This window comes from Urocitellus parryii, chromosome 3, assembly GCF_045843805.1.
Source record: "Urocitellus parryii isolate mUroPar1 chromosome 3, mUroPar1.hap1, whole genome shotgun sequence".
NCBI classification, from domain to species: domain Eukaryota; kingdom Metazoa; phylum Chordata; class Mammalia; order Rodentia; family Sciuridae; genus Urocitellus; species Urocitellus parryii.
Genome location: NC_135533.1, coordinates 48,308,280 through 48,321,802, shown reverse-complemented (window position 1 = coordinate 48,321,802; position 13,523 = coordinate 48,308,280). Strand labels below are relative to the sequence as shown.

General features: G+C 38.0%; 1 protein-coding gene across 1 annotated transcript; it reads right to left on the bottom strand.

Annotated features, from left to right (window-relative positions):
* Positions 1–223: 223 nt before the first annotated feature.
* On the bottom strand, positions 224–7,568 carry LOC113182726 (hyaluronidase-4). The gene is made up of 3 exons (XM_026388742.2): positions 6,615–7,568; positions 2,141–2,230; positions 224–625 (listed from the first exon to the last, which is right to left on the bottom strand). Exons 1-3 carry the CDS (start codon positions 7,566–7,568, stop codon positions 224–226), a joined length of 1,446 nt encoding a protein of 481 aa, XP_026244527.2.
* Between the last annotated feature and the right edge of the window lie 5,955 nt (positions 7,569–13,523).

The window sequence follows — 13,523 nt, the reverse complement described above, 5'->3', positions numbered from 1 at the left end:
TATTAAGGAGAGGAGGGCACCGATTTGTACTCTTGGATCTGGTTTCCAACTAAATCAGGCACAAATAAAATAATATGTTTCTATTTTTCTTAAGGGACATACATAATGTCTGCTTAAAATAGCTCTTAAAGGAAATTATGAAAGAAAAAAATTGTCATCGGTTTCATTTCTTCCCTAAGGGTTTACTCTAGAGGCCACACAATTCCCCTTAAGCTCAATTACTTCACAGCTGAATGCTTTGATAACCTGCTAAAAGGAGTAAACATAGTGTTATTAGCCAGCCAGGAAAAGGGGAAACCCCAGAGCAGCCATCAGCCTCCTTCATTTCTCTGCAATCAGCCCCTTGGTATCCCTGATAACAATGACAGGAAAATTTCTCTGCCAGCACTGTCAGGTCCGTATCAGATGCTTTTCCCTTCACAGTAAATTCCCCATCCTCAGAGGCCTCTATGTGGTAACTTGCAGGGTTCAAGTGGAGGTAATCCGGAGCTTTCCATGTCTTCCTTATACACCTCCCGTTACTCCTGCAGAGGTGAAGGCTGCACACTTCGGCCGCTCTGGTCACGTTGACTATGTAGCTCCCTAAATCAGAACTCACAAACTGCTTCACCTTTGTACAGTTGCCCTGGGAATGTAGAAACAAATGGATTTTAGTGTGTCTCCCAGTACTGATAGGATTAGAGCTTCGAGACCCATAAGGCACCTCTGTGGACTTGACCTGGTGGCATGGTTCCAACTGGTGGACTCCTAGGCTCCTGGCCACTGGGGGCTCGGATCAGAAAGGGGATAGGTCTAAGGGACAGAAGATGAAGAATATGCTCTAGTTGAGCAAAGCAACTGAACTTGAAAATGGACCCCAGAGTACAAGGGGATCTTGCCTTCCTCCAATTAACACCCTTTTTCTCTCCTTCTAGCTCCCAAGTTAATGGCTGCCAAAAGAAAAGGAACAAACCCAAATTAGAAATCATACCCAGCTGCTGTCTTCAGGTATGTGGTTCCTTTCTATGTGATTGAGATTCTAAACTCCATCACTAGAGCTCCGCTGAATTATTGTAGAACATTCTGGATTTTCCTGTTAATTAAGCTTTGGCATTGATTGTTCTGGGTTCTATGCTTCTATGCACAACTCAAACACAGGAGTGCCTGTGAGACTGCCTAGGTAATTCGTGTGCCTGTGGTTCCTATTATGTGTTCTAAACAGAGGCCACCTGAGTGGTGCACACAATTTCCTGATGAAGCCCTTCTCAGGAGCCACATGGGGGCTAGAGTGGAAGTATCAAGCCAGAAAAGTCAGGAATTGAGCATTCAGTTTGTATCTAATTCTCATGGAGGGACACAGTTATAAACAGTTTCATCTACCATGTCTCACTAGCAACAAATTTAGCCAGTAAAATTCTAAGAATAATATCAGATCATCATGAAATTGCAAAAAAAAAATCAATTAGTATTATAATTCTAGGCAACATGTATTATTCTATAGAGATATAAACAAACAACATCTGGAAATACAGAAGAGATTGCAATTAATGGGGATTAGGGAAACCTAGAAAGATTTCTTGGAGTAAATAGTATCTCACCTGGGAGAAATTTGAGAAGACATTTATATCTTATTTTAAGTACTATTAATTTTCAGCTGATTTCACTATAGAGAAAAAATAACTTCAATGTGGAGATTTAAAAGTTACCATCTGTTTCAACATCCCAAAATAGGATAGTGTTTCATGTGGCTAAAAGCAAGGCCTCCAGCATCAAACTAACTGCAATTAATGTCAGCCCCACCACTAATTAGTCTAACTAGCTGTTAACTAGTTCAGTTTTCTCTCACCTTCTCATCTATAAAGGAAGATGATATGCAGTGCCTCAGGTGACCAGTAAGTGGGCAAACCCCAAACCAATCAAAACACAAATCCCTTAGTTATACCCTTAGAATATAGCAAATATTCAACAAATGTCAGTGTCATGATTACTATCTTTACAAAAGCTAATAATATTTACTGAGCCCTAATTATGTACCAGATACTAATTTGGACTTTTATTCTAAAACAGGTTTATCCTGGGGATCATAAGAGCTTTGGTCAGAACAAGCTCTATAGGAAAACAGAACAAATTCTTAATATATACCCTCAAGGTACTTACTTACCTCAGATGAGGTTAAATTCATGTCTCCCCAAATCACAATGCCTGCAGCTCCCAAGGCAGCACTTTCTCCTATGGTACTAATTAGATCTTGCTAGATTGAAGAGAGTAGAGTTCATTATTAATTTGAATGTAAAGCAACCCATCAGGGATGAGGATTAGAAGCTGTGATCAATATAACAGAGCTGGGACTGAACCCATAAACTCTGTAGAAAGTATTCTTCACAAATTTGAGTAACACAAATGTGGAATGAACCACATTCAAAATCACTAAAAGGAATAAACATAGTGTTATTAGCTATAATCACACATGCTCAAAATCATACTCTATAATCATATGAAATAGCATATAAACATTTTTTAAAACATTTTTGTAGCAGGATATTATTTTGTGGATATTTAGACTGTAAATAGTCATCAAGAGTTGTTTATTTGAAGTTGATTAGGGACATATACCCACAAACTAGCTATATGTATATGATACAGAGTCCAAAGTTTTCCTTCTTTGAATATAATTCTCTTAGCAAGTTCTGTTCTCCATTTTGCCCCTGTGGAAATTTACCTCCATAGTGACTCAGATGGATTTAAATCTCAATTCTAAAAACAGAGAAAGGAACAGTGTTAAGGATCCTGGATTTTGATTTTGTCCATCCTTTGCATCTGGGCCCTGAAATTATCTATGTTTAATTTCAAAGTATTTGACTTATTGGGCTTGATTTATGACTCATGTAGCAATGGCAGTCACCAGGATTTTTCCAAGTATATTTAAGAGAGATAAAAACAAAATTTTAGCAAGAGAAATGTTGATTTTTGTCATCTTGAAAGATTATTGTTTAAGTGGATCTAGAGTATTTGAGGAGGTGGGATAAAAGAATTGAATATATGTAGTAGTTTTCTTACTTTATTAAATTATAATACATTCTCCTATTCTTTAGAATACCAAACATTGATCTTTTACTCCAAAGATGAATTTCCACTGATTAAATGATAGAAAATGGTCATTTGGTGGAAAACAAAAACAAAACCTTTAAATTTTATTTTGCTTTGACCAGTCTATTATGATACCAATACTTGAGAGATGATTCTCCCTGACATTTCACAGCCTACCCATCAGCAAGGATTTTGAAAACTGTCAGTGATCCGGTGAAGAGGAGCAGAGGGAAGCCAGCCATGCAGCACCCAGACCACAGACTTTGCAGGGCCCGTGTCATCTGCTTGGTTCTAGCAGACACAAGTTAGCAGAACTTCTTACTCTACTCACACAGAAACATCCCTGAGCATGCAGGGTGATAATCACATGGTGTGATCAGAGGGGCAGATGTTTCCACAGCCTTCCTTCACGTAAAAGCACTGTCGTCAAACATTTTGTATTTATAGGTTATTGATCCATATGGAAATGATGGCTGTGTGTGATGACAGCCATGCCATCTGAGTTGATGTTGGTTTCTTCTCAATGTGTCCTTCGGGAGGGTCATTATCAGAAACAGTTTATTGAGACTGATTACAAATAGCAACGTGTTCAAGCACACATTGACCAAGATAAGCAGAAGACAGCAGATATTACTGAGAATTTCTTACCAAATTATTGCACTGTCACTGGCAGAGAGCAGGATGCTAAATAAATCACAGAGCAGCTGTGCTCTGAAGTCAGTAAAGCAAGAGCACTACCCTGCTAGGAAAGTCACAGAAAAAAAAAATGCCTTTGGAGGGACCACCTAAGTGCATGAGCTATACTATGTTGTCACATGAAAGGAGAAGTAAAAGAACAAAACCCAGGTAGTCAAAATGAACCTCCTGGGTCCCAGTGTGGCACAGGGCTGCCTTGCCCCTCCCCTTGATTCTTGGGCTCAAATCAAAGCTTCAGAAATGTAAGGTAGGGACACCCAGAGGACTCCAGAGGGTTTCAGTCTCTGAAGCTTACCAGAATGCATGTAAGTAAGTGCCCACTGTGGGGAGCTGGAGCCTTACTAATGAGTTCCCATTAACAAAGAAACACTAATTAATTTCAGGGATAATCATCTTTAAACCTATAGCCAAAGAAATTCCTGTCACTATTTTTGTAAACTGCACCATCAGTTAATATAAAGGTTGCATTTATTTTTAGGTAGAGCAGGTAAACTTCTGCGGGAAACAAGGTGATACTGTTATTCCCTCAAGCTGTTCCCTCAGATATCCCATGGTTAAGTTTAAGGCTTTGATGCCTGTTAAAAAATGATATGTATTTCTGTAGTGCTTCAATTTTCCATATACTCTTTTGCATTTGATTTCCATTGCACTTATGCTAGGCAAATAGGGTAGGAGATACTGTCCTGTTTTTGACATTAAGACACTGAGGCACTGAGGTTCAGAAAGATGAAGAGATTTGCTACTTACTGGTAAATCCTGTTTCTAACCTTACCTGTATGTGTGTGTGTGAGTGTGTGTGTGTGTGTGTGTGTGTGTGTGTGTGTGTGTGTGTGTGTTCTAAAAAGCCCACATCTATAGGAAAGTCAGAAATGGGAGCACTTAATGGTCATTTGGGGTTTGATACAAATGAATTTCAGATTTTTAAAATTTTGTGGGCAGATTTTTATGGTGGCTAGAGTACAAAGGTGGGTATGCTTATGGTTTAAAATACTTGGAAAATAGCCTGCCTTTCAGAACAGAAGAGAGTGCAGAATGAGATGAGACCCAAACTGCTATTTCTTCTTTCCTGTGAAAGAAAGCAGCAGCATTTCTGAAGTTATTGCTACTAAAGAAAGAAGTTTACCTAAGGCTGGCAGAATGTGCAGAATGTACAAGTAGTCTAAACTATGTTTTTGAAAGGAACACTTTGTACTTTAATGTTTATTGTTTCTTCCAAAAGTAAATTTATTATCACTAAAGAAAGGAACTTGCTGGAACTAAACATTGAAAAGCTTCACAGAAGATTCTATTGAGCTTTCAATGCTAGAGTCAAGATTACTTTCTAAAAATTGAGATAACTTTTTTAAACCTTTCAAACAGGACTAAACTCTTATCATTCTTTTTATTTTTTTTTAATTTTTTTGATACCAGGGATTGAACCCAGGGGTGATTTACAGCTTTACCACTGAGCCACATCCCTAGCCCTTTTTTATATTTTATTTAAAGACAGGGTCTCACTGAGTTGCTTAGGCCCTCAATAAGTTACTGAGGCTGGCTTTGAACTCTCAATCCTCCTGCCTCAGCTTCCTGAGCTTCTGGGTAGCATGAATATTAGTTCACAATGGAAACATTTTCTTTCCTCATTTCATGAGTAGTGCCAGAGGCATAGCATTTTTTTTCATATTTCACACCTATGCACCATTTCTCCTTCTGATGAATATAGTTTACTGATATATACTCCACAGATAACCACAGGTCAGGGTCAAGCCCACACAGGGTGTTTCCTGAGCCTCCTCCTTAGGATGCCTAACACCGAGGAGATGTTTATATTTTAACACAGGCCAGTAAGCTGGAATTTTTAATACTGGAGAAAAAAAGAAGTGCCTCTGGTAAGATATATCAAAACATCACTGCATCACAAATTGGCAGTCCTGAACAAGTCCCAAGTTTTTTCAATGTGGAATGTTTGCACATAATTATTCAAATCCAAAGATAAGAAATTTCACTACTTTTCCTAGATGTTTCTGTTTAAATAACTGGAGTTGTAAGGGGATAGAAAGTCTGGGCAAAAGTCTACCTGTTTTAAACATTACCCCCATGGTATGTATGGGAAACAGAATAAAACTTCTGTTAAGTTTTAACTGAGGTTTCTAAATTCAATATTTAAATCTACTAGTGATTTAAATATTGAATTTAGAAACCCACGCACTCTACCAACTTTCTATTAGTTGTGGTTTTAAAGGCAACAGTAACCCAGATGGCTAAATCTGTAGACTCCCCTACATTTAGCAGATCTGCAATTCCTTCATACCTTTTTAAAATTAAAGAAGCAATTAAATTGTGATAGAAATTCATAACCTGACATTTACTATTAGTCACTTAAAATGTACAGTTTAGAAGCATTAAATACATTGACGTTGTTGTCCCTCCCTTATACCTTTTATTAAAGCTGGTATTATGCCTTTAAAAGAAAATGCTTTTTTCTTCTCTTGATATTTGCAATGATGAGGACAGAAGCAGGAATGTCTTTCATTCCACTTGTACGTGCATGAGCAAACTCCTCCACTTTAAAACACCCTCTCCAATTTTCAGAACTATTCTCCACCAACCATCTCAGTAATTTTTGGAGTACAATCAAAGCCAGCTCTCAGGAAGCATAGCAGCTTCCTGCCATACTAAATACACTAAAAGAATAATAATAGATAAGATCATCAAAATTCAGCTTGCATAAATGAAAAGTCCAAGTGAGTCAATAGACCAGGAAGAATGATGCTCTTACAGCCCATTAGTGAGGTGTTCTCATAATTATTAAAGAAATGTTTCTTTTAAAGATGAGGAGAAAATTCCCTACCTTCGGGCAAGGAATTTCTTACCTTAGAAAGAAAAAACAAAGGTTCATCTCTGTACCCCAGTCTCGTGTAGACAAATACAGGCAGAGCATAATCATGGGATGTCATGGTGGAGACCCTCATGGATTCGTGCACTCGAAATTGTGAGAAGCGCAAAATATTTCCATTGTCTCCAAAGGATTTCCTGACACCAATAGAAGGATATAAAGCAGCACTGCTATTCCAAAGCCAGGAGAGTTCATTGTTCCTCAGGACTTCCTCTTCTGGGCATGACCCGGTGTAGTTTGGGGCATAAACATTATAATTGTGGCAGTCGGGATATAAGTAATAACCCCAAAGGCCCTTGGGTCGACTCTTAATTCCCAATTTGATGGTTTCCTTCATGAAAGCTTTTGCACTCTCTTCAAAGGTCACTTTGGCTAAATATTCAATATCAGTAGCTGATACATTCCCTTGTGTATCAGAAACAAGCTTTCTTGATTTCTGTCTGTAGACATCTTTTGTGTTCCAGTTTCGGTCCCACTGGGGTCGCCAATATTCCCAGTCTATAACAGCAAGTCCACTGAAGTCTTCAGCTGGGATGTAATAATTAATGTCTTGGTCAGCTTTTTCCAGATGCACTTGCAAGCTTATGTTCTGAGGGAGACCCCCGTTAATGGGGACTCCCTGTGATGTATACCATGGATAATATCCCAATCTGTTGACATAAAATATGGTGACATTTTGACCCCTGGCCTTGGCCAGTGGGCTTCCGATCACCTGAAACATTTTCAAATTCAGTCTTAAATTATACTTTATCAAACACTGATCTGTTGGAGCATTCCAAGCAGCTATAAAAGGTTTCCTTTGATAAATTGGGAGTCGGGCAGGTTTTAGAGAAGAGATAGACTTCAGAATAAAAAATATGAGTACCCATGTTGTCAGATGTATTGACTGAACAACACAAAGCCTTAATTGTCCTTCAAATAATAGTTTCATGTTAAGATAAACACTTATGCTATCTTCTGCTTTAATGTACTCCAGAAGGCCTGTGGAGAGATTTAATTTTCTGTAGTGATTATTTTGATAAAAAGACTCAAATAATGAACTCACATTATTATTATATTTTTATATTTTTTAAAGCACACTTTTATTTAAGGCGTTTTATATATTTTATTAATACATTATACATAATGGTGGGATTCTTTGTTACATATTCATACATGTATACAATATAACAAAATAATTTGGCCAATATCATTCCCCAGAATAAAAGTCTTGAAGATAACCATAAATAAATTCAAATATAGAAACTAATATAGTGACCAGGCTTCTGTTCAGCAACAAACAATGCAATTTAACAAACATTCATGAAGCAGCAGACACTGTAGTTTAAAAAAAAAATGGATGAGATGTATCTCTTGCCTTCCAGGAAGTCATGACCCCCAAAAAATGTAAAATAATATTTTACATCATTTTGGAAAGCCCACAGAATCTCAGGCACTGGGCTTAAGTGCTTCACAAATAGTATCTCATTAAGTCTTGTAACAACTATGTAAGGTTTATAATTGCATTTGCATGTTACAAATGAGGAATTGAAGCCTGGGAAGTTGAAAATGCTTGACTAATAATCACATCGCATGAAAGATAAGGCAATGAAAAATTGTAATATTTGAACAAGTAGAACATGTTATTGTTAATTTGTTAGAGCAAGTACTTCACCCTGGGGATAGGGAGCAGATAGGAAGAAAGACAAGAAATGCTCCAGAGACGTTAAACTCAATGTAAATGGACATGAGAGGCAGCACCTTGGATGGTAAGAGAGGGGAAGAAGAGCAACTGTCTTCTCAAGTTTCCTTCTTAGTTATCTGTTTATAAAACAACTACATAAGGATTATTTTTTAAAGAACTCATCAAAGTGTTGAACAACAAAAACTTTGCATTCTTCTACAAAAAAAAAAAAAGGATGAAAATGCATTGTGGTTATGCCTAGCACAGAGATATCAGGGTTGATAGTAGACATGTGTCCTTTGACTAAATGCTAAGGACATGGAGTCTCTTCCTCTGTAGTGAATTCTGCATTGAGCCTGTGTCAGTGGGTGGCAGAGGCCAGATTTCACTAAGTAAGTCAAGATGTCCAAATGTTTTGCTAGCCTTCCTTTCAGCTGAAGGGATGAGGTGGACATCAGCCTGGCCAATTAGATGTATCCTATTCTAGATTTTAGATTGGAATGTTGGGATTCAAAGAGGTGTTGCTGCTAGTGGTGAAAGAAATTCCAGTGTCCAGAATCAGCTAGCCTGGGAGACACTCAGAACCTGATGTACATAGTTACTGTTAAGTGACATCATTGTCCTCACGGGACAGCAATTTACTGTTAAAGCAGCTGGGCTGTTTTGATTGCTTACAACCAGGAACTCTGCTTGAACCCTGGAAGCTTTGGTTTCTGACTGTTTCCTCCAACAAAAGACCTGTGCCTGTGTTGTATGTAATTATCATTTCTAACCACAAGGGGTCAGCAGCCAAACTTCACAGTATTTCTCAGGCCTAGGACACTGATGAGGTGAACCAAAATTGTAACTTATGAAACTATTATAAGACATTTAAGAAGTTATGAGTGAACTGATATATACAAAATACCATTTTTAAGGACTTTAGAAATATAAATTTTTATTCATTGAATAGATGTCTATATTCCTCTATAATGCAAAGATCAATAAGATTACCTAATTTACTAATGTGAAATATACCATTTTGAAGGTCCAAATTATGGTTTGAAGGAAACATGTTTTTTAAAGAGAGAAAGAAGAGAGAGAATTTTTTAATATTTATTTTTTAGCTTTCGGTGGGCACAATATCTTTATTTTATTTTTTATGTGGTGCTGAGGATCGAACCCACCACCCCACACATGCCAGGAGAGCGCGTTCCTGCTTGAGCCACATCCCCAGCCCAGAAGGAAACTTGTTTTTAAAAGAATCTAATTTTATGACTCTAAAAATCACTGTGGCATTCAAAGCTATCTACTCTCTTTGATTTTTTTTTTTTTAATTCTACTTTAGGGCAAAAAAAATGGATCTGCAAATAGGTTCATTAATGAGAGAGGTACTTTTCTTTAAACTTCATATTTGGGTCTCTTTAAGAAGACTATATATGTGTACAACAAATATCTATTCTTCCCAAACTGCTTTTGTTTTTTTTTACTGCCTTCTGCTTTCATAGTTAGCCAAAACAAAGCTTGCCACTGACTCTTTTTTGCCCCTCATCTTTGCCACAGAACATCTATAAACTTTTATTACAAAATTACAAGAGTCTCTTTGTATATCCTGGAATATTCTTCTTCTTCTTAATCCTTTTCAACAGGGGTGCAAATTACAGGAACAATGGCAGGCATAGCTCCTGATAAAATGAATACAGGCAAATTTAAATAAGTAAGCTCTTCTGATTGTGATGTCTCAGATTTCTGGTGCACCCTGTTACCATCCCAACGAAGCATAGCTTGCTGGGACATGGTCCCTCCTATGGGTACCTCCTAGACACTTGCTTCAGCCCCCTGTCTCCACCAGCAGTCAAACTCTCTGCTTCTCTATCCCCCTTCCTTTACCAGGGAACCTCCCCACACCACACCCTTTGCTTCAGAATTCCTCAAGACCCTTCTCCACACCCCACCCATGCCATCACAGTCCAGTTGGTGTAGCATGGTGTAGCCGGCCTCATTGCCCACACTGCCTTTGCTTTCTCACAACCTCCTCAAATCATCCCAGGAAGGTTTGCTCCTTTAAGCAAATCTCTAATTGGTAGAACCGAGCAGGGGCTGGCAAGACACTGAGGTCAGGGATGAGTGGGACGTCTAATCCTCACTTGTCCCCTAAATTTCATCACTCATATTTCTCTTCTTAGGAGGAAGGTTTGTTAGGGAACCTACATGAAGAACCAGTTCCCTTCCTTCCATAGGGAATCTTCGGTGAGGACCCTTTGGAGTCCCCTGGATAAATGATTGCCAGTGAAACCAACCTGGATGAAAGCCACAGGGTGAAGGGAAGGGAAGGAGCTTGCTCCAGACCCTCCCCTGAGAGAAGAGCCAGCCGAGAGGGGGACACATAGCTGTTGGCGCACCATCCTCTGCTTCCCAGCTCAGATCTTGCCCCACTGAGGGGGAAATGGGACATGGGAACAGGAAGATGGGACCTCACCTCATTACTGACACTGAAGGAAAGTGAAGAGGGTGGGCAAGGGGACCCCTGCGGGGAGACAAGCCTTCCATGTCCAAATTTAAGAGTCTGCAAAGAAGCCTTTCTCTCCTACTTATTCCTATTTCTTCTCTCCCCCCTTTCCTACACTTGCTTAGTGGCTCCCTATCAGACATAGACAACCTCACAGAAGACAAACTGAGGCAGATTCATTGTCACACCACAATAAAATAAAGCAACAAAAAAGGCCACCTTTTTAATTCTAAGCCCAGAATGAATGACAAATGAATGACTGCTGTTCTTTACTCAAACATCCAAATGCTTCTGCCTTCTGACAGCATTCTGTTCTCACACCCTCCCTCTTATTACCCAACCAAAACCTAAATCCTACAATAGGTTCTTTCCAACACCCTCTCACTGCAAATCCCAAGGTTCCTAGAGGTACCAGTGCATTCTCCCTTGATGCAACAAGCGATGAGCCCACTCATTTAGTGCAGGAGTACTCCTGCTGCTCTCTGGGGCACTGACACCTGAGTGGAGGCAGAGGCTCTTCCTATTCATTCATACATGAGTTCCGATTTTTTTTTTCCAGTACTGGGGATTAAATTCAGGGCCTTAGACATGCTAAGCAAACAATATATCACCGAGCTAAATCCACGATCTATTTAAAAATTTTTATTTTGAGACAGAGTCTTGCTAAATTGCCAAGGCTGTCCTCGAACTTGCAGTCTTCCTGCCTCAGCCTCCTGCATAGCTGGAATTACAGGCATGTGCTACTGCATCTAGTGAGAAAATTTTTAATGAGCTAAAATGAGCCTGGTTTAGTGGACCGGGCTCACATTCTAAGCACTGGAAATACAATAGTGAACAAAACAGACAAGAGCCTCACAGAGCTTAAATTTTTGTGGGGAAGAGGGATAATAAACAAGATAAATAAATAAAATATACAGTACATGGGATGAGGGAAACAAAGGTTTAAGAGGTGTGAGCCTGGAGGATATCTGAGGAAACATGAGGCCCTGAGGAAGGAACATGCCTATCATGGTTTAGGGAGCTTAAAAGAGATTGGTTACTAAAGGAAGCCAGAGAGGTAAGAAAAAAAAAAAAATCCTGTTGGGACTTGGAGGAACTCTGGCTTTAAGTGAGATGGGAAAATTTTGGAGGACTTTGAAGGAGTGAGATGATCTCTCTTAGGCTTAACTGGATTCCTGGGGTGGCTGTGTTAGGCCAGGCTGAAAGGAAAAGGCACAAGAGAGAGGCCACAGGAAGAGTGTTAAGGAATAGATACCACAGAACAAGAACAAGAACAGCTCAAATGAGTTATTTAGAGCATCTTCCTATGTTTTTAAAAATCACTACACAGAAAAATTATATCATAAATCAGTACATCTCCTGCTAATTTTGTTTCAGTTTTGACCACAACCCTAAAACTCTTTTCATGCACACTGGGTAATGTTTTACATTCTTGAAGCATAGGCATCGATCTTTAAAGCAAAACTCTGGAAAAGCTTTGAAAAGCGCACAGCCCCACATCCCTAATGCCAACATATTATCAGAAAGAATTGATTTTCCAAATTTTCTGTTCCTCCATTTCTTTTTCATGATATTGGGATTCTGTTTTTAAAAACTGTAAGATGTCAAGTTGAAGGCACCTAAATCCATAAGGGTTTAAAGAGGTATACTGAAAGTCATGGTCCCTAAGGAATTCAATAAATGCAATCTTTTATTTCCAACCCTTCCGAGAAAGTACTGACCCAAATGATATTTTATTGTCAATAATACAAAATATGCTCATAAATATTTATCAGAATGGAAGGCAGACCAGAGTCACTGAGGTAAAAGCAGTATCCTCAATACTGCCGAACTAATTGTTAACCTGTTTTCTAATAAAAACTCATTAAAACAACAGCCAAAATAGATATCCATTTTTTTTCCTCTGATGGATTTTCTTTCTCTTTTACAATGTCAGTATTCTACCAGCCGACTCTAAATATTCCAGAAGAAACTAAATATGTCAATGGTAGAGATATCTTAATTAAGTGTTTCCATATTTTTTGCTCTAAAAAACTCAGTACCTATCAGTTTCTGATATAATCTACTTTGTGATGGTATCTCTTGAAGGCCCATAATTCCCATTAGGCACTGAATTTTATTATACCTCTATTTCATGTCATTATCAAAGAATGTGCTTGAGTAACATTTCACAGACCACTAGATTGTTTTTGAGTTCAAAAGCTTTAATTAGAAAGCTGAAGATTCAAATCAACTTAATGTTATTTTAAGGAGCTTAGTTAAAAACAGGTTGACAGAGGGAACATTTTATTCAAAATGTGGTCCTAAGACTATGTGTGCTTTTCCAAGAAAGCTGTTGATCTTGGCTGCAAGAAATTTCAAGTCCTAAAAAAGTAAAAGTCCTAAAAGTAAAAGAAATACTTTTTGACAATGACTAAGTATATAATTTTATACAAAAACAATTATATTCTCTTTCAGATTTTATTTCTTTAAAATGTAAAATCTTCTGGATTTGGCCTTTCGCATTAAATTTAATTTATTAATACAAATGAAATTGAAATATTCATTTTTGTATATTTTTAAAACTTAAGCTTATTTTTAAGAAAACAGGAAAGGAAGCAATTTTGTACAGTTAAAAATAGCATGATACCATAACTTTTATATACACCAGTAATGAATTTTCTGAAAAAAAGAAACACAGGAAAAAATCCTATTCACAATAGCTTAAAAAAAAAAAAAAGAAAAGAAAAGAGGGC

Coding starts and splice junctions, on each gene's coding strand:
- LOC113182726 (XM_026388742.2), bottom strand. CDS start 7,568: ATGAAACTATTATTTGAAGGACAATTAAGGCTTTGTGTTGTTCAGTCA. Junction 2,231..6,614: donor CTTTGTTTTTTCTTTCTAAG/GTAAGAAATTCC, acceptor TCTTCAATCTAG/CAAGATCTAATTAGTACCAT. Junction 626..2,140: donor TGAATTTAACCTCATCTGAG/GTAAGTAAGTAC, acceptor CTACATTCCCAG/GGCAACTGTACAAAGGTGAA.